The sequence below is a fragment of the Solea solea genome, chromosome 3, assembly GCF_958295425.1.
Source record: "Solea solea chromosome 3, fSolSol10.1, whole genome shotgun sequence".
Classification (NCBI taxonomy): Eukaryota; Metazoa; Chordata; class Actinopteri; order Pleuronectiformes; family Soleidae; genus Solea; species Solea solea.
The window spans coordinates 5,024,596-5,051,259 of NC_081136.1; the positions used below are offsets into that span (position 1 = coordinate 5,024,596).

Consider the following 26,664-nt stretch of genomic DNA (forward strand, 5'->3'; position numbering starts at 1 on the left):
GATGGAGTCTGTGCTCCGGTCATGCAGGAAGTACTGAATCTTTTAAATGATTCTAATGATTCAGTTACACCGAAAACAACTGCTTTACAAGTCACTAGTTTGTGTGTTTGTGTCGTATAAAGCAATTTATATAACGACCCCACACATGTTGAGGAGGTACAATGAAGTAGTGGAAAACGACGTGTCTCATACCGAAATGGGTTGATGAGAATCAAGTAGTGCTAGAACTGGAACTGTGTAATGGAAAAGTGCCATAACATTAAAAGAGGGTAGAAACAAACCCGGGTCACTGCAATGAACTAACAACAAACTGATATTTTAACACCTAACCTAATGTCTACAGATGCATGTAAAGTGTGTTACCTTTGTATTTCTTGGCCGAGGGGATGCGTGTGAGTTTAGTGTCGATCTCGTCATCCTCTGAGATCTTGAGCACGGTGGTGCGGTACTCGATCACCCTCGTCAGCAGGTCCGGTCGCCGCGAGATCTCAAAGATGTGCTCGATGTATGACAGGTTATCTGCGCGGGGTACAGGGTGTTCTCATCAAGAAGGGAACTCAAACTTGAAAGTGTGACTCAAAGACGCTCCAGAACATCCATCCGTCCATTCATTCATTCTCCTACCACTTTATCCTCCACATGAGGGTTGCGGAAGGCGCTGGTGCTGATCCCAGCTGACACTGGACAGGTTGCCAGTCCATCACTGGATCACATAGAGCAATGTTTCCCAACCCTGGTCCTCAGGGAACACTGCCTTGCATGTTGTAGATGTTGCCCTGCTCCAACACACCTGATTCAAATGGTCAGCTTGTCACCAAGCTCTGCAGAAGCCTGATAACGAGCTGTTCATCTGAATCAGTTGTGTTGGAGCAGGGCAACATCTAAAACATGCAGGGCAGTGTTCCCTGAGGACCAGGGTTGGAAAACACTGACATAGAGACAAACAACCATTCACTCTCACACCTACAGTACATTTTCGAGTGTCTAATTTACCCAATTCCAAAATCTGCATTTTTTTGGATAGTGGAAGGAAACTGGAGAACTGGGAGAAAACCCACGCACACAGCCGTATCGCTACCCAACCCAGTCTTTTTGGATTCACTGCTCCAGGAGACAACAGCAAGAAAATGTGATATGTTTGATTGCGTTTTTGAGTCTCACCGTGGGCCAACTTGTCGTTCTTCTCTAGGTAGCTGAACCACTCCTTGGACGAGGTGATGTTGTTGCTCTGGTCCTCGGGAATGTCCTCCTTGCAGGCCGACTTGAGCTGCTCCAGGTCCTCGTTGGTGATGTTTTCAGACAGGTCGCTGAGCAGAGAGCTGTACTCCGCCATGTTCTGGTAAGAAAACAGAGGAGAGAGGAGGAGACGGTCAGATTAATGGAGGAAATCTGTAAAGTAGCGAGGGTGGTAGGCAAGAAGGAGGCAAGAGAAAATATTCAGTGTGCTCAACAGCCCACCTGTGCTTCCCACACTCTACCATGGAAAACAGCTCGGAAATCCTTACTAATGACAATAGCATACTGTCAGAGAAGGATGGAAAAGTACCAACAACGCACTTAAGAACAGAATTTATCTTAAAAGTTGCCTAGACAATCTATCTATTGTCAAAACTTGAATTATTCTTCAACTCAAGGATAAAACCAGTTTATATTTTCTGTGTCTCGTTCTTTAAATCTAGTGAAAAAAACAAAAAACACCTGTGAAATGTTCCTACTAACAGGTTCCTACAGTGCAGTCAACGCCTGATTTAACCTCATTAGCCCTCATCCATCAATTTGTACCGACAACATAAACACTGCAGTTTATTTTCGTCCTGTAAAAAGTCACTGGAGCATTAAATATGTATTAATCCACAGCTGAAAATAGTCCGCAACACTGTTGACTCACTGTAACAGAAATCAATGGACTAGATGAATGAACAAAATAAAGAACAGCAATTGGAATTTTTAAACTCTATTCCCTCCACATATTAGCAAATAACTTTAAGTAAACATTGTACCTACAGGAGCTATGGGTGATGGTTACACTAACTAGCTAACTTCCTGCTACATTATCATCCTGCTTTGATTTTATATTTAAGGATAAAGCCCAGGAGCTAAGGTTTAGGTGGGGAATGGGTGACGGTTATGCTAACTAGCTAGCTTCCTGCTACATTATCATCCTGCTTTGATTTTATATTTAAGGATAAAGCTCAGGAGCTCAGGTTTAGGTGAGGAATGGGTGACGGTTATGCTAACTAGCTAACTTCCTGGTACATTATCATCCTGCTTTGTCTTTATATTTAAGGGCAAAGGTCAGGAGCTATGGTTTAGATGAGGTGTCATAGGTTCTCTTCTTTCAACATTTGTTTCAGTAAAGTCAAAACTTTGTTACGTTTCCACCTTTCCTGCGTCAGTCAAGATGTAAAACACGCTCCACACGCGCAATAACAACACACCGCTATACTGAGAAACACGTGTAGAGCTGATTTGGGCTTAATTAGCATTGTGCGAACTCATTTGACGGTAACTTTAACAAACGTTTGTTTACATTTAAGAGACACACACTGCAGCTTTAAGCCAAATTTGGCTGCGCTGCCATGAAACACAAGCTTGTCACACTTTAATCTTTAATGTATTTATTTATTTATTTTTTGCCCCAAGAACCCCCTCCCCACCCCCACTGCTTGTCCCTGGCATCCACACTTCTGCTCGGTGCAGTGCATCATGGGTACTGGCACGGAAACCCTCCTGTCTGCCTCTGATCCTCGCAGTCTCATCACAGATGAACGCGCCGCTGTGCTCGAACAGCTCAGCGGCGAGTGGCATGACCTATATAATACAGCCTGTGTTACCCACTGCTGCCACCAGAGGGCGCACTTTCACCATGGAGCTAAGCAACAGCTATAGTATCATCTTTAGCTTGCTTTCAGGGATGTATGTGGATATATGTATATATGTGTGTGTATATATACACGTGAAGGAGATGATGCTTTACAGCTGAGCAAATTAATATTTTTCACACACTGATTTTTAAAATACAACATTTTAAATTGCGCGTCGATGCAGTGTAGCAGAACAGATGTGACATATAACGTGATCCTGGTCCCAGAGGCTGATTTAAGGTCGGATTTGTTTGTCTGTTCTCTAATGGCTCATGGTGGCATTTAGTTTTTTTGTTCTGATCCACAGTGTGAGCCTCAGGGCCGGAGCACAACAGTGACAGGGCTCTTTTACTGTGTGTTTGGTTTGTTCTTGTACATGTGACCTCTTCAGGACCCTTTTTTTCTGGCATAAACTCTGACTCTGTCAAGACCAGTCGTCCTCCTGGAGACCAAAACCTGGTCATAATGAGGCAGAAACATCATCTGGTGAAGTTTAGGACTAAGGTTTGAATATAGTTTGTCCAAATGAATGGAAGTCAGTGCAGAGTCCTTAAAAGTATAGCTGCGCAAACCTGTGTGTGTGTGTGTTTGTGTGTTAATTCAGTCTTAAATGTCACATTCATCTCCTCTAACCAGAGCGACTTGCTCAATCAACACAAAGCGCTGCGTGGGAGAGAGCGGTGATATTAACCTGAACCCCAGTGGACACAACTGTGTGTGTGTGTGTGTGTGTGTGTGTGTGTGTGTGTGTGTGTGTGTGTGTGTGTGTGTCGTCTTGTATTTGTTACCTCTTTAGAACCTTTTTCTCTGGCATAAACACTGACCTTGGCAGGACCAGCATAGGTCCTCATGTCGACCAAAACCTGGTCCTAAAACTGGTTAAAGGTTTGAATTTCAGGTAAATTTAGGGATAAGGCTTTGTTTAGTTTGTCCAAATGAATGGAAGTCAATGAGTCCTAATAAACTGCATAAATGTGTGTGTGTGTGTGTGTGTGTGTGGTGTGTGTGTGTGCGTGCCAGGTCGCCCCTGCCTACTCTCTGTTTTGCACCACAATGGACCGGCGCTGCTTTTGTGTACTTCTAGTGTTGAAAGGAGAGGAATAACCCCCCCCCCCCCCCAGAAAAAACTACAACAATGAATGTAGTCGCTACATTTTAGTTTGACTCTCCCACAACGTTCCCCTGTCACTGCCACCATAACCTCATTAAATCACATCTAAACATACAATTTATGAACCACCGCAATTATAAAACATGTCATTATGACTGAGCAGTCATTGAAAATGACTTTTTAAACCACTTGTTAAAGAAGTGAATATTATTAAAGAAAATACACTGTCACTGTTTTTTTTTTTTTTTATGAAAATATTTTTAATATTTTAACGGGGAAGCTGGAAGAAGAAATATATACAACAAAAATTGAAATTTTTTATTAACGGTTTTCCAGAAAATTTGTCAGTGAAACTTAAATAACTGTGTCGTAGCTGTTAGCATCTATAATGTTGCATTACTGCGTTAAAGTTGCCCGAGGATTGCGACTTTCTGACTAAATTAAAATTGAATTTAAAAAAAAAAAAAAAAAAGTTTTTCAAAAATTAAACTGAACAATACTTGTTTCTGTTTTGTTTGGGATAGTCGTAATTAGTTAACTAATATATTAGTTGAAAATAATGTCAGGACTGGGCTTCCATACATAATATTTCACTACTATTTTTCAACCTTTGTTAAACTTTTTTAATTTTAATTTATTTTTGTGAATTTAACCTTTAGTTTTACCAGGCAAAACATTAAGAACAAGTTCTTATTTACAATGTTGACCTGCCAGAAAGCGCTTCTAAAGGTGAGGGAAGAGGGAGATGCAAACTTCAAACACGTTAAAACAGTAACACACATGTAAAATTGTGGTAAAACATTTACAAGTGTCATTGTGAACTGCCTTACGACGACATTTAAAAGCAGAGACGGAGATAAAAGCGTCCACTTTCAGTCTGTTTTTGCAATACGTTCCGGTCATTTGATGCAGCGAATGAAAAGGACAATTGTCCAAAGCATGGCTTTTATTTTGCACATGTGCAGTATGATAATAATAGTCGTTGTGTGTTATACTTGTCTGCTGATATTGGACACAGGAACTGCCTTAGATATAAAGGTGAATGTCAACTCAAGTGTCCAATATATTAATAATTGAAATCTAACTATGATCTCCTTTTCTGACAAAATGTGAAATAATTACAGAAACTGCGTGTTATTTTTACATTTTTGTAAGACTTTGTTCCGCAACGTCGAACTGAGAGACATGTGCATATTTAGTTTTATCTAAACCCCCCCTCAAAAAACTATAGTCATGCTCTGAGTAAAAAAAAAAAACAGAGGCAGTGAAATCCCCTCGAATGAAAGGCTGCTCCCCCCCCTGCAGGTCTCTCTGGGACGAGCCTGACACTGCTGCCATACATAGAGACCCACTGTGCTTCACATTCTCATGGACACAAACATGCTTTTGTCTGTTTGCTTGTGTGTGTGTGTGTGTGTGTGTGTCTTAAAATGTGAGAAAGAGACAGACTGGTCACTGAAATTAGAATTACAAAGCATTATTCAGCTATAAGTTAAAATGTGGTATAGGCACATGTCTTCGGTTTTAGGCTAGGCAGCTAAATGTGTGATTCCAAATGAGAGTTACATGAATTTGTTCATGTGGCGATAAAAGCCTTAAGAGGCGTGTTTTACTCTTGCAAAAGCAGATGTTAGTGCTCGCTTTGAAATCTATCGTCTTTCACAGTTTGCCCTTGCAGTTTTGGGAAGAATTAAACACTTTTGTGATTTTCAAGTTCATTTTGGGAATTCTCCTAAAATGGGAATATATAATTTTGGGAATATTCCTAAAATGGGAATATATAATTTTGGGAATATTCCTAAAATTATACATGAGGAGAGTTGGAGAAAGTGACAGAAATTACTCCTATTAAGTTATGGCCAGTGGCAATCTTATTTTAGCTTCGATTAGCAACCACATTTTGCACATATTGTAAAATTTAGAGTTCATGATTTTGAAAGAATTGTACTTTATATTGTATACAATGACCAACATTACCTCTATTAAGATATGGCCAGTAGCTTAGCTTAACATTATTTTGCACATATTGTAAAATTCTGAGTCCAATTTAAGTTGATCTTAATCTAATTTAGCAACAAGGTGTTTGCACTGTAAAGTATCATTACAGTTCACTTACTCTTTAAGTTTTACGCATTGACAGTTTGATAAATCAACATTATCCCTACTAAGCTATGACCAGTAGTTAGCTTATCTTATCTTCGCTAAGTGACCAAATTTTGCACATATTGAAAAAATTGTCAAATATTTTTCACCTTACTTTTGGGAAATACATTAAGCTATGGCAAGTAGCTGACAACATTTTGCACATATTACAAAATTATAATATTTAACAGTAATTTACCTTGTTTTTGGGAATTACATAAGCTATTACCAGTAGCTATCTTAACTTATCGACAAGGATTTGCACAAACTGTTAAAATATACAGTTAAAGATTCTTAAAGAATTACACTTTAAATTGTACACAATGGCAGCGAGATAAAAATAAACATTACCCCTACTAAGCTATGGCCAGTAGCTAACTTAGCTTAATTTAGCTTAGCAGCAACATTTGCACATATTGTAAAGTTTACATTCTGATATTTTACAGCAGAAGTTCACAATTTTTGGAGAATTACATTAAGCAATAGGCCAGGAGTTAGTTAAGCTTAATCTAGCTAGCGACAAGGTTTTGCACAAACTGTTAAAAAAAAAGAAAAAAAGAATAACACTTTAAAGGATACACAATTACAGTTAAATAAAATCAACATTACTCCTACTAAGCTATGGTCAGTTAACTTAACTTAACTAAGTTTTTTTTCACAGTACTAGTTCACAATGTTTGGGAGGGAATTACATTGAGCTATGGCTAGCTCATTTACCTTAACCTAGCATAAAGACAGTAAATAGATGGCAGTCAGCCTGTTTTGTGCAGCATTTTTAATATATGCTTTAATGAAAGGATGTAGACATCTACATTCTGACTTTTTCACAGAATTCTGACTATTTTTGCAATTGTTTTTTTCCACATGTGGCCCTAATCCTCTCTTTTACTTTTAAATTCAACTGATACTCAACCTTCTGGAGTGCACACACTCACACACGTAACACAACCACCAAAACTCCATTCACCCTCCACACCAATGACGTTGCCATGGAAACCAGACCTGGCTTTGCCTTTAGGCCTGGAGACTGTTACCTAGCGACAGGGTAGAAACCAGCCCTTCCTCCCCTCCTCATCTCACCTCGTGTACTAAAGCTACCCCCCCCCCCCCCCCCGACCCTTTCACGATTAAAGGTTGATTGACACAAAATTCGAACAATCTCTGTGAAGTCATGTCTTCCATTTTCACACATTTTAAACACACACACACACACACACACACACAGACGACAGAGAGACAGCATGAAGTTGCACATGAGTTCATTGCGAACATTGTGACAGTCATATGATCAAAGGAGATGTTTATGCGCTCGGCAAACTCCACAGTGTTTAGTGTCGACGGCACAAACAGAAACACTCTTTTCTCCCCTTCAGTCGCACACAAACACACAGCGCTGGCCAACTGTGCTGGACCTCAGCGCCCAGAGAAGCCTTTACATTTTACCATGGCAACAAAACCACAGGGACAGCAACTCAGAGTTAAAGACTCTGCTGCACTGTTTCCTACAGAACATCTCCAAACTCCAGCAAATCAGTTTTTTAGTTTTTTTTGCTATATCACACAGTTTTTTCATTTCTTGTTATTGCTCCTGGTCTTCATATCTCTCTCTCCCGATCACTCAGTTGACAGCACACACACAACAATGAGCAGAGCTTCATTCACCCAATATATAAAAGCATATTTTCTTCTTTGTGGTGGTGGCAGCAGTAAATGGATGGCTGGATTTGTAACACCTACTTCTATCTACTATCTACTATCTACTTTTAAACATTATAAAATCTCAGAAATCAGACAACAAAGAGCTCCCATAAACATATTTACATTTGGACAGAGCAAGGCTAGTTTTTCCCTCCCTGTTTTCACTCTTTAAGGTTAAGCTAAGCTAGTCACGAAACTGTTTGTGTAAAGACCAACCAATCAAGCACACAACCGGACATAACTTACTCCATAACATTTTAAATTTATTGATGTAGTACTTTCATAGTACCAGTAGTAGTAAAAGCAGCAGCAGTAGTTGTATATCAAAAAAGATCTGAACAATAACGTACACCCATGAAAACGTAGCTAAGATGACGAGAGGGCTCATTCTTTCAGCATCACCACCTCCTGGATACAGAAGTACAGGTTCAGGCATTGAACTGGAACCATTTTAAAAGTACTTATTTAGCATCAGAAACCAGTCGCCAAACTGTTCATGTCAAAACCAACCAGCCAGCCATTTAAAACTTAGACCATAACTAAGTTGACTGGTTGTGTCATTCTCTAGGTTTAGGGTAAAAGTACCATTCAGGCACCATTTAAGCACTGGCACTGTTATCATTTAGTAGTAATTGTAGTAGTAGTTGTTGTTGTTGTTGTCGTCATATCGTTGGAAAAATCCAATCTTTAACCAACACTTTTTAGGCTGTTGATGTAGCATTAGTATCATGAAAAAACAAACGACATCCAACAGTCGTCGACCATCCGTCCATTGAAAAATGAGATCATAACTAAGTTGACAGGTCATGTTTTTCTTCAGCATCACACACACACAAAAAAGTACCAGTTCAGGCACCAGTTAAGCAGTGGTACTGTTTTAAAAGTACTGGTTTAGAAGTATTTTGGTTTTAGTAGTAATATGTCAACCAACCAACCAATGAACAGTCCATCCACTTAAAGCAGAACTATGCCAAATTTTTACCCTAATTTAACAGCTTCAGAGTCATTGCGATGGGTAAATGTCCTGTTGTGGGGAGATTGGGGGCTGTCTCCACTGCCCTCTGCTGTCTATTAGCAGGAAAAAACCAGCTATGCAAGATCAGAGTCCTCAGAAGGTCTCGTGAGAAACACAAATTGCTTTACAGCAAGGAAACAGTATCGTTTTATTTATTTTTTTTAAAGACGTTCATCATGGCAGAGCTGGCGAAAAAAGAAGCAGAGAAAACAGAGCGAAGGGTTTCACGCAAGTAAACATCGGAGTGGCTTTGGTCGAATGATGACAATTGAAGAACACGAAGCGTGATCATGGATGTACATGGCTCCACGACTTGTGTTTGCCAGCTCCATAGAAAACAAATGGCGAGAAGAGGATAAATCAGTAGGCGATAGATGGATGGATGGATGGATGAGTGATTTACGGTGGTGTCGTAAAAATATATACTCCGAAACTGTAGGGGGAGCTCCTTAGAGGAAAAAAGGGATCATAGCTTATATGAATGGACAGGTCACTCTCCAGTATCTATCATTTTTCAACTGACTGAAGAAGCAAACATCCCATTGTTCAGGCTCCTCTTTGTGTCTGGTTCGCTCTTAAACCAGATGCCATCCCTCATGAACCTGACAAAGTGACTGCAAACACAGAAGTCTATGGAGGCCAGACTTTAGCGTGTGTAATGCACTGAAGTGACTGATACTGCACATCTCCTCTGGCTCATTATTCTTCTTCTTCTTCTTCTGCTGCTGTTCCTCATTCAGCGAGGCGGATCGTACAAGCGGTTAGTGTCTATCTCCTTCATTAAATCTCTCATTAAATGCACCCTGACCTTTCAGAACCTCCCTCTCCTCTCCACGGTGTATTTTTGTGTTAAACTCAGATGGACTGAGAGGCAGCGAGTAGGAGTCCCCGCCCACTCGCCAGCTTCTAAATCTCACCTCGACTTTGCAAAAAGAAAAGAAAATCTGTTTGGCTCTTCGTATCTGTTCTAAAACAGCTTTTGCTCTTGTCCCAAACATGAAAAAAAATCAACTAGAAATTACATAATGACCCAGTAATAGCACTTTTAGTGTGTGATCATCCAATGCTCTGAACACTGCTCTGATATCTTTCAATCTAAGAGCAGCAAACGTCCTCTTGACCTCTCTCTCTAATGCACTTCTAACACTACTCGACTCTACTCGGTTTGGTATGAGCCACGTCGTTTACCATGATCAAGACGTCATGACACAGCTGCATGAAACTGCCGTGACGCCGTTTTACGCACGGCACAAACTAGTGACTGGCAAAGCAGTTGTTTTCAGTGTAACTGAATCATGAGAATCAATTTATTAAAAAGATTTGTTCACAGAATCGTTCAGTACTTTCCGCATGACTGAAATCGGCTCCTCTGTTAAATATAGATATTTTCCTTTGCTTCGTTTTCCTTAGTTCAGCATTGTTTGGTCTGGTTCTTGCGCCATACGTTGCGTTGATGACTCTTCCATTGACGACACTCTCTGACCAATCAGTGGCCGGCAGTCTGTTGACGTCACATTTTAGCGTTGACTCAGCTTGGCTCAGGAACCTTACCAGAGCAGGTACTAAAAAAAAAAGCTCCGGGTACTATCACTGATAGAAAAGCATAGTGCTAGAAGTGTATAATGGTAAAGCACCATAAGTATAAACAATATCTTCACTCTTGCAGGAGCAACGGTAGAGGCCCCCTGTCAGGGGGATGAGTACACATGCTACATGCTAACAAGTGAACCATTTAGCACAGTTCATCTGCGAGCGGTTACCCCTGAAGCCCAGCAGTGTTGTAACTGAGATAACAATTACCTGAGGTGAGGAGATGCCTTTCTATCACCGTGAATTGTTGTTTAACAACAGAATCGCAGGGAAAATTGCAGAGACTACATTAACACACTTGACTTTGCACACAGGCAGTTAGCACGTAGCAGTGATGATGCCTCTTGTCGGGGGAATCTGCCACCTCCATTAGCCGTGTCACCTCTAAACGAAAGGAATGCTTTGAATTTACTGTCCCCTGTCAACACAGTGTGAAGTCATCATGAACTCCAGTTGCCCACTTGACTTAATAAATACATGGAATGCACACAGTCTGAGGCCACATCCACATCACTGCTGCTTCAATGTTCATGTGAAAATGGCTTTTCAAACACATTTTAGCCCTGCCACTGTTGCTGAAGCTCACCAAACTGCCTCTTTGAAGGTTCCTAGTCCAGCAGCAAACCCCCAGCCACCCCAAAAAGATGCCCCGTGCTGACAGCGACATGTGTTGGCTTGACTCATCATTGCTACACCGCAATATCAGGCTGAGTTCCAGAAGTACCTTGTGCCGTTAGCAGGCAGCTGTGCCTCTGTTTTTCATTTTTATCGGGGTTGTTTGGTGCAATTGGAGTTTTAAATCTCTGCCTGTGCTTATTATCGTTCCTGTTCAGTCTCTGGCAGCTTATCAGCGGCTGCAAATCTTCCGTTATTGAGCAAACCACGCATTTAAAAGCACGCGGGGCTGATTACTTCAGACACCACGGTGAAATTGGTTTGTATTACTTCAATAATTTTTTGTATCTGGATTCCTGAAATTTCCATAACTTGTATTTGTGAGGTCTTGATAAAGCTGCAGAACACGATTTGCTAGTGATGCAGCTTCCAGCCCACAACCTGTTGACATAAATCAGAGGCCCTGATGTAAGCTTGACCTTGGTGCTCCTTCAGAGGAAACTAACTCAGGTCTTGGCCATGTTCCATTTGGCTTAGTGGTATTCAGCTTGCTATGTTGCAGAAAGGCCAGGGGAAACCAGTTTACATGGAAACTGTAGGTGTGATGTTGAATCACAATAAGGCAATTATAAGACAGAAGCAGGTGGTTGAAATGCGTCACAGTTTTAAAAACCATTTAGCTCAAACATAAACTGGGTTTTCTCCGGGTTCTCCGGCTTCCTCCCACAGTCCAAAAACATGCAATATGGGGATTCCGTAAATTGGACACTAAATTGGCCATAGGTGTGAATGTGAGAGTGAATGGTTGTTTGTCTCTATACGTGGCCCTGCGATGGACTGGCCAACTGTCCAGGGTGTAACCTCGCCTATCGCCCTGTCAGCTGAGATTGGCACAGCACCCCCTGCAACCTTCTGGTGGAGGATAAAGTGGTAGATGATGGATGGATGGATAAACTGACTGTTTTGGTTTGGTGTGCACCAAAAAGTCTCAAAAATTCAGTTCATGGTTTATGAATCTTGTGGTCAAAAGAGATAATGTAGAAGACCGGGTAACTATAGAAAGTTGCTTGAGGTCATGTGAGGAAGTCCATCACTACCCACACATGCACATGCACATGTCAATGCGCAAATAAAGCCAACTTCCTGGTGAGAAATCATCACTATCACTGGAATGGTTGGTGTTGGGGAGTTCGTGCTTAAGGTTTTGGAGAACAGTGAAGAAGGCCCTGGAGTCTGTGATGAGTTGGGTTGAAGGAAATTGATTTGAATATACTTGGCCAAGGAGAACATCGGTAATATCCTTTAACATATTTCAGGAAGAAATCTGCTCTTGGTTCCACCACCATCTACATTTTGGTTTATACCAGGCTCTAATTGGTTACTTACTGGCAAGGAAAGAATACTCGACACCACTTCCTGAGTCCACAGCTCAGATAATTGAGTTTAACTCAGAGCAGGTATTTAAATTTTGCTGACACAATTTCCCAAAATATGAAACCGTTCCCTTAATGGACGTATTATGATTTATTCATGTCAATGACGAGCGATCGGTTTAGTTCTCGCGGCGAAGCATCGAGTGAGAGGTTTTTCTACAAGCAGATGTTCCATTTAGCAAAATCAGACTTTAAACAGGGATGACATTTATGTTGATTGAACATTTTTCGCGGCTTAGATGCTAGAGCTGCCATCTGTTCCACTCGCACAGTCGCGTAGAATTAAAAGACAATCTCGCCATCAAAAGGCCACACGTGATGCGCCGAGGTTGTGCCATCTGCCCTCACTCTGAATCCGTGTCATTTTCAACTGTACATTCTCACCCCTGCCATCACTCCTACTCTTCATTAGTCCTCCTTTCAGCCTCCCTGCACACAGAAAGCGTTGTAGTTTACTCAGCACAGGAGCATCTTGCTGCCAGGAAACATTAAAATTGATTTCCAACCATCAATCTCATTTTGATTGTGCCTCCATTGCCAAAAAAAAGAACAAAACACCTCGTGTAACACCAGCTCCTTTCTCCTCGAACTTGTCTCCTGAAAACTCATTTCCTAAACCAAACTAGCATTAACTTATTTACTAGTGAAAGCTTTACCTGTCAATAAACCTGATTATCACTCTGGTCTAACTTGTTAATGTGATAGTTTTTCACCACCATAACTCGCAACGGGACACAGGATTAAACAGGTTTTTTGACCAGTGGGATTGGGATTATTTATGTCTGCTTTCATTGTGACATCTTGAAGAGGCACGATGGCTTGGAGGCTTTAGCCGTCACAGTCACTTATGTTGTGTGCTCAACCGTGACGACGACCCGTGCTCAAGTATTGCATATTGGACCTTTAACAATCTCATGACCATCATGGTAATCAGGCCGTCTGGATTTATTTTGATTTGTTGGCTGTAGAATTGAGTGCTTCTGCCCCTTTTTCCAAGATAACTTCAGTTAAATAACTTCTTGAATTACGGTACTGAGAAGCTGACGTCACAAAGTCCTGAGGGCTACTGCAAAGGTCTATTTCTCTGCTCTCCGGTAGTTTTTGAAATATCACAAACGGTTACGGTAATGAGAAATAGGCATGCTAAATCCTGTCCGCGACAACCGTAGGGTTAAACACGTGAAGTACGTGACCATAGGAATACAATTCTCTTCCTTCTGCTCTGCTCTTCCTCTCTGAGAAACGTTTGTCCTGCTTGTTTTAGTCTGGGAGAGATTCCCTGCCCACGATGACGGGATTAACCCTGGGTCCATCACCCTTCACATTCACGCCACATGCCTGGACAGAGAGAGAGTCCCTGGCGATGTGCTCAGGATTATAGGATGAGAAGGAGGGGAAAAAAGTATAATAGAAGAATAGACGACAACAAAAAGACAGAGGAAAAAGCAGGGGGTTTGATGGTTTTCCTCACAGACGGCCTCCTGTCCAACGAGGCAGCGAGTTCTGCCAACATTTATCTGTTCAGAAGCCCAGAGCGAGAGAGTGGGAGAGAGGGGAGGAAGGAGAGAGACGGAGGGAAGGAGGAGGAAGAGCTAATCTGGGGAGAAGCAGTGGAGAATATAGGCCACTGGCCCATTTTTCATTGAGGAGTAAAGAAGATTTGCTGCCGTGTGTAAAAATAGTCGCTTTTAATTCAAACTTTTTTGTCTCCTGAAACATTTTTTTCCCCGCTGCCGTTTGATTCGTCTCCCTTTGTACATTCTCTTGAAGCCGGTTTCCAAATTTAGCGCCTTTCCTTTAACAACCGTCTGCAAGTATTCAAATAAATGAAAGACCCTTTGTCAAGTGAAAACTTTGATTTTCGCCATTAAAGGTTGTTGTCAGGAGAAATCTCACCTTTGTTTGTTTTGTTTTTAAAATTAACTCAGTGTCGGCAACTGTGGAGGAGGAAAAACTAAGAGAGATATCTAAAATTTAGCAACAGTATAAGAGAATGAACAAAGACATGGGGACTATGTAGATCGGTGAAGTATTTATTGAAAATTCACCAATTTGATTTTAGGGTATCAAAAAAGTGAGAGCTCAACGTTAAGCATTGAATTCCTTTCAGAAAAATTGATCAAAGGTTTATGATCGATGCTAATGAAAATTACGCTCAAATTCAGGTTTTAAGCACAATAAAGTAAATTCTGTCAATGTAATCTAACGTATTCATCAAATAAATGATTTTCCACTGAATCAAACTGATTTGTCAAGCAAACCAAACAAACTGCAGTTCATAGCTTAGCATGATTCAAAGCTTTGTGCTTCTTCACCAAAGCCCATAGAGAAAATCAGTGATTTAACATCCCAGAAAACAGGCGTTTGTGCTCTACTGCTGCCTCCATCAGTAAGTTCAAAATGTGCTTATTTGTGATTTTTGGTGTTTCAAATCCTTTGTTTTATGTTACCTTATTGACACAGTCTTGCCAAAACGACTGCTGTAGAGCGGAAGCTTCCGTTTCCCTGTGAGCTAAAAATGCTGATTTTCTCAATGGAGTTTGGTGAGCGGTTTACAAACTTGAGTTTCCAGACAGAAAAGTCAATCTAAGATATTCCTAAAATATCATAGATTTAACATCTTGAATCATGTTAATTTATGTGCCCAAATACATTTTTTTTGTATTGTCAAATACAGTTAGTGTTGATGAGTTTACATTCACTGTATGTCGGCATTCGCCTCCCTCTGATTTTTCCTCTAAGCTACAGAAGAACAGCGTCGATGTGAGGAGTCTGTGTAGGCTGAGGCAACAATCAATCCTCCCGAGTGACACACAAACACAAAACCACACTATACACACACTCTCACACTCTGTGGGCTCCATGTGGATGCGTCTTGAATACTAATACACGTTATTTTTTTGGCACGAGCTCGCGTAGAAGCAGAGGGTAAAGGTTACAGAAAGACAGAAAGAAACTCCACTGAGGACTTTTTTTTTTTTTTTTAAAGAAAGGGGAATTAATACAAACTCAGAAGTGAACGAGAAAGAGTCCAACATTTAGTTGTGATTCATTAGCAAAGCCAAGCTAGTCTGAAAGTATCTTCTATCTGGCATTCATTGCAAACGCATATAAATTACAATTATATTCATGCCACTGATCCAGTGGACCCTAAATGAAGCATAACTTAGCATTTTTAACTTTAAGAGCATTGTTTTTGGTTTTATAGCCTAGCCTAGCCACTTTGATTCACGCCGCTAGTGTTGTTTCCACAGTTAAAAACAGAAGATACTCAATTTTACTCAGTTATATATTTACTGTTGCTGAACTTGAGTACTTGAGTTGGCTAACTTGGAGGAAAAAAAAAACGGAAACAAAAGCACTGCTTATGGTGCTAATGCTAATGTTGCTTCCCTTTTTAAGTGACTGTATAAACAGGCAATGTTCGCTAATACTGTCTTATAGCAGCTAGCTTATACAACAAAATGCTTGAATTGTTTTTGAAAACATTTTGAACTGTGAAGGTTGCGCACTGAATCTTTATTAACATTTTTTTATCTTCAAGGCGCTAATATTGCTTTCTGTCTTGAAAATGTAAATTCGCAGTCGTTTGCTAACGTGTGCAATCAACTCTTTAGAGAGTGCTGCCTAAATTACAATATTGTGATATCAACATATCGCAAAAGACACAACAGTACAAAGACTGCTTAAACTGCGCTAAATGTAGATAGCTTCGTCTTGATAGCTTTTTAAAATGTATTATTTTGCTAAGAACTTACCATTAAGGCAGACAATTGTCCGAAACCATCTTAATTTAGTCTCACCATGAGGGTTCCAACAAAACCTATATCTTTATTATTGATATTTTTCCACATTTTAATGATGCCAATGCTAATGTTGCTTCCTGCCTAGTGAATCTGCAAATTGCCAATATTTTTATGTACTGGCTCAGGTACGGTTGTCTCAGAAGTACCAATTTAGCTCAAGTACTGAGGAACGAAACAACAAAAAATACCCACATTTTGGTCTCGTTTGGCTTAGTTTGAAGAGAATGGAGATATTTCGAGGAGCTGCAGTGAGTGTATTGTGTGCTGTGGAGACCTATGAGGATGTGACTGACAAGATGAGGCTTTACTTCCTGCTGTCGCCATGGACACACTTCCTGGCCCTGGTTATAGGGCAGCGGAAAAAACAGCCACCGCCAAGAGAGAGAAAGAGGGAGTAGGAACAGAGGGTTGAGAAAGGCAGGGGAAAAAAAAAATCAGCAGCTGGACTCAGATTTGAAACTGGACCTAATCCTTTCTGCATTGTTTGAGACTGTATTACGCCCTTCCTCTGTGGCTCTCAGCCCTCAGGCTTTGGCTTTATTTAAGAGACGTTTTGCAGAAAGAAACGCTTTTCCATTATGAATGTCTAGCACGGCTCGGCTCGTTATTCTTGCTTTACCATTAGTGATAGTACCTGGTACCTGGTGCTTTTTTTAAGTACCTTCTCTGGCGAGGTTCCAAGCCGAGGTGAGCCGATGCTAGACTCATAAAATGTGACGTCGACAGACTGCCGGCCACTGATTGGTCAGAGAGTTTCGTCACTGGAAGATTCATGAGCGCGACGTCCGGCACAAGAATCAAACCGAACAATGCCGAACAGTAGATCAGGTAAAAACACTTAAAAATCCCGAAAACATGCGTTAATCTCCAACATTTAACAAGGAAATCTCTAAAATCTCAATATTTAACAGAGGAGGTGTGTTTACGTGAGTGAATAATAATCAAAATAAATCATTAAGATTTCAATATTGACAATATCTCCTTATATAGATTTCAAATACCTAGTTTTATATTACTGACTGAGGCTCACCTGTAGACCCGGACCACAGTTTGGGAACCTCTCACAATTACGAAGACAGATTTAAATTATTATGTGCAATAATTAAAGTATGACGTTACTGGGACTCATTAAAGGTCCAAATACTTCATTTCTACCTCGTCAACAATTTTTATCAATGACCGTCGTTGCTTTTTCGTCCTTAAACCTTTTAGTTACACAAAGTGATTTAAAAAAAAATTTTTTTAAAGGGTTGCCAACAAACCAAAACATACAATCATAAGCTACAGTGGAATGTGATGGTAAATACACCATTCATGCAATAACACGCATGAATGGCTGCATGAATATGAACAGCTGCCACACACACTCGGATGAGCGTGTGAGTGAATGTGAGCGAGAGACATGGGAAACAATGAGGAGAGAGAGAGTGTGTGTGTGTGTCTGTCTGTCGCTCCATCATCCGCTGGCGTTTCACTGGAGCTGCTTTTCTGCTTAATCTCAATTCTAAATGGCAAACGGTTCATCGTGGCCGCAGGAGACGAGCAGATGGTTGAGAGCGAGAGAGAGAGAGAGAGAGACGTCAATTTGATTTTCAAAATATTTCTTTTTAGATTTTTTCCATCAAGTTACATGACCCGAATGTTGCGAGTGAAGTAAAGTTGGAAAGATATTCACATATTCGAACGTCCGCCATTGTGACGTTTGAGACATATCTTAAATCGTAGCAACGTAGACAACGAGCGACGACCTCGTTTTCATCAAAAAGCGCTCAAAACGCCCCAAAAAAACCTTAAAAAAACATTCAATGATTTAACACAAACTTTCTGTGAACTTTCCTGCGTAAAAGATTTGCAGACAGCTTTATTGCTGTCCCGTGTGAAGCTCCTCCCCCTGCCACAGGTCACTCGCATTAGATGGAGAAATCAAAACTGGGAACAAATCAAAAAAAATAAAAACAAAGTGTTCTAAGGAGCTGAGGAAAACACGACTGCAAACGTACAAATGGACGTAATGAAGTAAGGGTTTAAGGGACCAAAAGAAGTGATTATAAAAAGCCTCAGAATGTTGTGCACTGTGACGTCTGTGGTGAGCGGCGGCAGCAGCGAGATATGAAAAATCATGGAAATGTATTTGTGTCATCGATGATTCATTAGCATTTGAGTGTTTTTTTTTACTGAAGATAAAAATATCTTTGTGCCTCTGGGAGGAGAGGAGATGTGTGTGTGTGTTTTGATTCAAATCTATCTTTGTAAGGACATTTCACCACTAAAGGGCCTTTTCAGGGTTAATATTTGGTTTTAGGGTTAGATTTAGGTTAAGGGTAAGGAGGTAGGTAATGCATAATGTCATTAATAAGAATGCTCAAAAACTTAAATATCGCAATAAAAAACTGGTAATGGAAACGCCCAAATCTCGAAATAACCTCTCAAATATCACTAACTGTTTTTTTTAAGTTCTGATGAGGTGGTTTTTCCAGACGTGACGATATAATAGTTTAGCGCCAAAGTGTAATGGAATGTAATTTCGTTCCAAAACCATGGAAACGCAAAATGCTTTTGTCCGTCTTCCCCAGAAGAGTCGTCGTCTTTCGTGGGACGAGATTTTACGTCGGCCGCCTCTCTTGCGCTGTCATTCATTTTCTTGTGAAAGATGTGTGAAAACGTGTAATAGGTAAAGCAGCTCATCAAGACTAGAAAAGCTCTATATAAATACAGACCATAATACCAACTCTTCTTCTTCTTCTGATTTTATTTGGTAGTCACGAGTGACAAAGATAGTTTGTGGAGTAAAATTAAAAGTTGCTAGGAATCTAAATAACAAAGTGAAGTACCTATACTGTTGTAATGTAGACTTCGTTACATTACAGCAACACTGCACACGGGGGTTACAGCGCCACCTACAGTCCTGGCAGATGTACTACACCGTTTTTGAGTTCTGACGCCGTCTTTTACGGGGGAACGTTTGAAAATGGTGCCGTATCCATGTGGACATGCGTGACCACGTTTGTAGTCAAACTTCCAGGCTTCCATGTCTTTCCAAAAACGCATTAAGGTTAGCATTAAGAAAGAAAAAGAAAGAAGACGAAGCAACTTCAAAAGCTGAAAAACAACAACCCATCTATGGTTTATGATTTTATGCCGACTGACCTTTCTGACCTGCTGTGGCAGTGAATGAATGAATTCACTGAGCATCATTGCCTGTAATTGCACTAATGTCTGATCTATTCAGTTCTCTGCGACCTGTGGGAAAATTACAGAGCAGTAACGCTTTTTAACAACAAAGTCTGAAACGGGCAGCTGAGCCGAGAACAAACAGCCTCAGATTAAAGCTTTTTTTTTTTTTTACGATGCTGGCATACAACTGATTATTTAGATCTGGTGTTTTATGTGTGCGGGAATAATAACCATGTCATTTTGTGATAATTACTGGTTTTGTTCCTTTTTAAAAGTCGTGACATGAGCCACACAGAGGCCATGAACGAGAGCGGGCATGTGACCGCAGATGAATGACGAGTCTCGGAGACACAAAATGTCCTCACTTATTCATTTTTCTGGACCGCGTACGTCTTTCATTGACCGGTCCATGTCGTGTGAGCAGTCACTGACATTTGATCAACACAGAAACGCAAAATATTCACTGAATCATTGACGATTAACACCTCTAATAACAGTGAAAAGTTTAAGTTCAATTGTAACTAAACCAGAAAACCCCAAAAAAATCCAAAAAGCCAAACTTTTGCGACCCACGCAAACATTCGCGTTTTCGAAAAACGATAACATTTTTTTGCCCAAACTCTAAAACTCCTGGCATATTTTAATGTCTTTACATTTAACTTAAATTATCCCCCCCCCCCCCCCCCCCCAATTTTGCAAATTTAGGATTTCTTTTTATATCCTTTATATGAGGCCCACTTGCAATACCTCCAAGGCCCACTAGTTGGCCGTGGGAAACACTGCCCAAAACTACTTTTTCCAAACAGTGTTAAGAGCAAAGCCACACTATTCCTTTAATTAACTGATTTCAGATGTGTTATTCCTCCAGGTGTCGTTGACAGGAAGAGGACATTTGACATGTGACACCTTGTCTCGTTTTCTCACCTTCCCTCAAACACCCCGTTCTTCACCAAACCGTCTCGTAGCTTCACTTCCTAATCTAATCTCACACGTTCAGTTTCTATTTCTAAACTCGCGTCTTCGTCTTCTTCTTCTTCTTCCAGTCTGTCAAACGTGGACCCGATGCTCTGCTCTCTTAATATCGATGCTTCGTTTTAGTCTTTGGGTGGACCGACATGTTTACATTTAAAGTTAAAAGAAGAAATGGTTGTAGTACTGGGACACTGGGCCTTAGCGTCTGACAGGTCTAACAAATCAGAATACCGGGTGCATACAGGTCGGGACCCACAGTTGGGTCATGGGGAAGTTTTTTTTGGTCCCCTAACAAATTAGCAGAATTTTCCCAACCATTTATGATAATATATTTTAAATAACATGTATGAAATTACAAATATGGCTGTAAATTAGTCACATGTGTTCTTTTCGCAATTTATATTGTGATTTCAGGTCAGGTTTGCCTTCTTTTAAAAAAGAAAAAAAAATTTATTTAACTAATTTATTTTTCTTTGGATGGAATGGTGGACATGCATTGTCAATCACACCATAGCCCCGCCCTAAAATGTGCCCCACTTTAATTGCTTTGTTTGATTCCTAACAGATGCTGCATTCCATTTAAATCGGAACTCGGAAGTCGGTGCTGGGAGTGACATCACCTCGCGTTCCAGAGAGATGTGGAAAAAAAAAAAAACATGGACACAAATGTATCCTGGGCTAGCCACTGTTAGCAATGCCAGTCGATGCCAACCTCTACACGGTATGTGACACACAAACAGATACAAAGTTACTGTGAAACCAATATGACAGAGGTGCTATTCATGGTCTTCCCTGACAACAACAACACAAACTGGGTCAAAATCACTTATGCAGACATGCAAAGCAACACGGGTAAAAGGCCCAGACTGAATGCAGCTTTCATTTCACTTTGTACGTTTTGCATAAAGTTCCTGTTCTGGCTCTTGTCTGATCCCAGATGGTAAAATACTGCGTGAGCTTTTGGGAAAAACCTGGAAACACAAGAGAAAAGAGTGAAAACTCACATGTTTACATATCACTGACTGAGCTGAAAGTTTATTTTCCTGCCGTTTGGGACGCATCAGAATAGCAACAGCAGCGTCTGCAGCATCATTCTCCTGCATATCTGTCGCACGCCGCGTGGGCGTGTTGTGCGTTTTCACATCTGCGGCTCTTTCCGACCGACACCTGCACAAATCCGCGCTCTCACCTCCTGCGGGCTGCGAACACTGCGTCTTTTATTCAACGGCGCGTTCCTCGCCCGGGTAACCGTTGGCCCCCGCGGCGTTTGCTGGTGTGAAGCAGATGTGGGAGGTGTTAGCCCGTGACTCCGGGTTCACTCGGTCGTCCTAACACTGCCACTGCAGCAGCTGCTGTCCCTTTGTACACGGATGTATGGACACGCATACCGTCAAACACACGCACCTTGTATTATTACTTACGTTTTAGTAGTAAAAGTATTGATATTGAAGTATATGAGTTAGGATTGAGCCACGGTGGATCAGTGGTAGGACGAGTTTTCTTTCAACTGAAGGTTGTGGGTTCAATTCCTTGCCCTTATGTGTCCTGCAGTGTGTGAAATGAGTATGAAAGATGTGTGAATGGGTGAATGGCAAAACTGTAGTGTAAAGTAGCTTTAAACCTTTGTAAGCTTCCGCTTCAAGATGCACACTCCAAGATGGTTTGTCCCTTTTGAGTTGCCGTAGAAACATGGCGACGCAAAAATGCATGTAAAAGGCTCATTCCAAGGCTATGAAAACCAAACCCTTTTTTATTTTAAAGCGATTTTATGAGTAAACATGTAAATACACCCTATTCACAATTCACAAAGTGACAGATTGACACACGAACATGAGCGTGCGTACGCACACACACACACAATGTTACAGAGCAGGCCTCGGTCCGGATGCCGGCATTCTGCACAGAGATAATGAAGCTGTATCCCACTGTAAGGCACAGTTCACTGAGGCTGGCTCTGCTCCAGATGGAGAGGCAGCGGGGAAAAGGAACAGGATGCCATAACCTCGCCTCACACAGCAGACAAGAGTCCCAGCTGCAGACACACTCATGTATGCGCACACACAAACACACACGCAGGCATGCGGGGGGGGGGGGGGGGGGGAGCAGGCCAGTGCACCCACGCCTGCATCTGTCCGCCTGAATGCTCACATCTAAAAAGAAAAAAACAAACACGCGACTATTGCATGTTTCTACGTGCGTACGCTTTCCTGAAACACTGGAGCGTAAACCCGACAGACACACACTGACATATTGCACGTTTACACACACCGTCACCCAACGCACACTTCAGTAAGAGTCAGTCATGAGTCAGTAGTCAGTGTTGGAAGTGGTCAGGGAGAGCGAAAGACAGAGAAACTGCCTCTACATTGTAGTTTCAGTGTCTTTTGTGACATGAAATGGCCCAAAGGTCTTATAGAAATCAACATTATTTTGTTCCTCTGATGGATTTCTTGAACTCACATGTAACAGGCTGAAGATAGAACCACCCTGTGACTCTTTATTTGCCTCCTTTATTTCAGGTCGTGCACAAAAAACGGGATATTACACCACTGCACAGTCAAAACATCAGGTTAACTCAATATGGGCTTGTGAATTTATGCGTCCAATCACCATCTCAAACTCTAAATCTCCTTAAACCTTCCATGTTGTTTATGGTCATAATCGTCTTCTCTTTTTTATCCTTCTAAAGTGGCGAAATGACGACATGGAGCAGTTGAGCGATTCATTGTAACGGTAATTTTGAAAAGCACTTAAAGCACTCAAAGGGACAGAAATCTAACAGCACATTGCCTTTCATTTAGCCTCCATATCATACTAACCTTCAGTCGGATACTCTGCAATATTTCAAGTTCAAACTTAAGTGCTGTGGTATTGACGGCACAATATTTCCGGACTAGTGTTTTTCTCAGTGAAGGCCTCGCATTAGCCAGTTTGGCTGTTTTAACAGAGGGATTGAGGATTCAATTGAAAATTCCAAGTGTCAGCATTTTAGAGAAGATAAAAGTATGTGGGCTGAGAGTACATCATCTATATCGCAATCTTTAATTTACAGTTACTGCTGCACTGAGTCTCAGGGAGAGGAAGGAAGAGAGGTTGAAAAAAAAAGAAGAGGGGAAAGAAAGGAAAGCAGGATGAGGGGAAGGAGTGGAGGAAGGAGGGGTAATAGGGTGAAGTCTGAGTCATCGTCAGTTACAGCCATCATCTGAGCCAATGGGGACAAACACACACACACACACACACACAGTGTGAGGAATGTAACACTCAATTACCAAACGGGTATCGGATATGCATTAAAAAGATCGATAAACGGACTACTGTAATCAGTTTAATGCAGCTTTTTGCAGACTTTCTTAAAAAAAAAGCTCCCAATGACTTTCCTTCCTCAAAGAAGTTGCTTGCGAGACAAGAAACAAGCAGATTTAGCAACTAGGAGCTAGTTTCTTTGAACTAGCAGCTACCTTCTTACATTTTAGCAGTTGGAGTTTGTTTCCTTGCGATTAGCAGCTAGCTTCTTACATTTGAGACTAGCAGCTAGCGTCTTACATTTTAGCAGTTGGAGTTTGTTTCCTTGCGATTAGCAGCTAGCTTCTTACATTTGAGACAAGCAGTTAGTGTCTTACATTTTAGCAGTTGGAGTTTGTTTCCTTGCGATTAGCAGCTAGCTTCTTACATTTGAGACTAGCAGCTAGCGTCTTACATTTTAGCAGTTGGAGTTTGTTTCCTTGCGATTAGCAGCTAGCTTCTTACATTTGAGACAAGCAGTTAGTGTCTTACATTTTAGCAGTTGGAGTTTGTTTCCTTGCGATTAGCAGCTAACATCTTACATTTGAGACAAGCAGCTAGCGTCTTACATTTTAGCAGTTGGAGTTTGTTTCCTTGCGATTAGCAGCTAGCTTCTTACATTTGAGACAAGCAGCTAGTGTCTTACATTTTAGCAGTTGGAGTTTGTTTCCTTGCGATTAGCAGATAGCTTCTTACATTTGAGACTAGCAGCTAGCATCTTACATTTTAGCAGTTAGTTTGTTTGAAAGTAGCAGCTAGTTGCCTCTTAGCTTTTGGGCAGTTAGCCACTCAGCCAACTTTTAAAATGTGTAACTTACAATCATTTTCAACATAAAACTAATAATTACACTGCGTTGCATCATAATGTTTCATAATAAAAGTAATTATGAATTGTAATGTATGATTGTAATGCTCATGTGTATCGAATTGTCCTCTAAGAGAGAAAAGCACGTCCTAATGCACACTTTTCTCATAGTTGTCAGGACACTAATGGACATAATGTATTTCCTTACTCTTTATCTTAACCTTAATTAAGTCTTAACCCTGAAAAAAGTCTTTCACTGAAGGAGACGTGAAGTGAAACGGTCAAAGACGGCAAGGAATGGCTTTTTATGATGAACCCACTGACCCCTCATAAACACACACACACAGGTTTGCACAGCTATCCTTTGAGGGGCACTTACATTAATTTGGACAGCCTAACAAATTGGTAACCTTAACCACAACCAGTTAATGCCTAATCCTAACCTTAACCTAACCACAATTCAAATCTTAGCTCTTAACTTAACCAGTTCCTCAGAAATTATGATTATGCCCCATTAGGACCAGGTTTTGGTCTCCCTGAGGAGTCGGTGTTTATGCCAGAAAAAGGTCCTAAAGAGGTAACAAATACAAGAACACACACACAAATGTGCCGGAGTCCCCAAACAGTCCATTAGAGATTAAATTTTTTTTTCTGTCAATGTTTCAGACTCCTGGCATGACTCAAAATTTCAGCTCCATCTCTCTCTTCCACTCCTCCTCCATTACTGTCTCTTTCAGTCCTTTTCTATTGTTCCATTAGTGGATTAAGTGCACCGGTCACACAGTGGGAGAAGAAGACGGGTTCAGCTTGAAGAAAATGAAACTCGGTCCATCACACTGTGTCCGGGGGGGGGGGGGGGGGGGGATGTGACTGTTGAGCTTCACCTGCCTGCCTTAGCCACATCTTCGAATTGCGACTTCTGTTATGGATTTCTGCAATAACGCAACACACGATGGGAAGTCCTGCACATTGACGTAATAACTCAATGAAAAGAGCGTTCCCGTAGGCTGAACGGAACCACAGGAAAATTCATGGTCCTGTTGCACTTGCAACCTGTTGGTTGATTGACGAGAATGTAATGCTGGCAGCCGAGCCTTTATGTTGCTCAACAATTGTTTTAAGCCTTGTTTGCAACAAATGGTAAATGGTCTGTATTTATAGAGCACTTTATAGAACAGCAGTCTTGATGTATGGAACCCAATCTGTGGGGTTTGTGGGCCAGACAAACTATGCAGCTATTTAGCTATTAACGTATCTACGTACATTAAAGTGCACAATGCAGAAGAACAGTCCCTCCTCCGGTAGTCCGTATTCTTTCTTCTTGGCAAGTGGCTGTTCACAACAAGCTTTGTTTGAGAGAAGGTTGCACGTGGCACCAAAGGAAACACCACACTTTTTCCCTTACGTTGCTGCGTCAACAAATAAACTGACTTTAATGTTTCTAGTTCCACCCACGAAAGAGCCAGACCACTGTGCTTGGTACCCAAATGGAAGGTTACCAAAAATTGGGACAATATAGATCGGTTGTGTTGGTACCCTTCTCGACATTTAACTTGGAATGGAAACACAAATAATTGAACTTAACCGAACTTTACCACTTGGAGGAAATGGGAATATGCTAAATTTGATCAGAATCTGTATATGTTGAGCTATTCGGACTATCATTGCCACGACTATGCCAATTAACCTGGAAGTATTTCAAACAATTTTGGGGAAAATCTAATTGTGCATGTGTTATACACTAAGGACAAATTTAAGATGTGAATAATTGTAAAAGTAATAAAAAGTAATTGCAAATGGCGTGGACTTAGATCTTAAAAATGACAAGACACACCTAAATATTTATCAGATTCTTTTGCAATTTCTTGAGGGGAAAAACCTGCTTATGTTACATCATAGAATCAGCAATTACAGTGAAGAACAATCTCAGGGAAAATTGCTGCTTTTTCACCCGATCATTACTAACCTGCCAACTGATAGTAGTTGTAACATAATCACTGAAGATTGCTAATTAGCTCCTTGGTTACCAAAGCTCTTGCCTTAGCAACCGATAGAAGCTCACACAGCTCTGTCGTCGCACGGTAATTATCAGTGTCGCCTAAAATGAATCTTTCCTCAATAAGGTTGCTTGGATTCAATTACTGTTTATGCGCCTCG

At 41.0% G+C, this 26,664-nt stretch overlaps 1 protein-coding gene across 1 annotated transcript in view; it reads right to left on the reverse strand.

The window, feature by feature from the left end:
• The window catches only part of LOC131456840 (astrocytic phosphoprotein PEA-15), a 40,335-nt gene that overhangs the window by 2,825 nt on the left and 10,846 nt on the right, over positions 1-26,664 (reverse strand). Inside the window, exons 2-3 of the mRNA XM_058625495.1 lie at positions 1,162-1,336; positions 364-519 (exon numbers count right to left, since the gene is read on the reverse strand). Coding sequence (XP_058481478.1) covers positions 364-519; positions 1,162-1,333 — 328 coding nt within the window. The 5' untranslated portion in view covers positions 1,334-1,336. The remainder of the gene's footprint in view (positions 1-363; positions 520-1,161; positions 1,337-26,664) is intronic.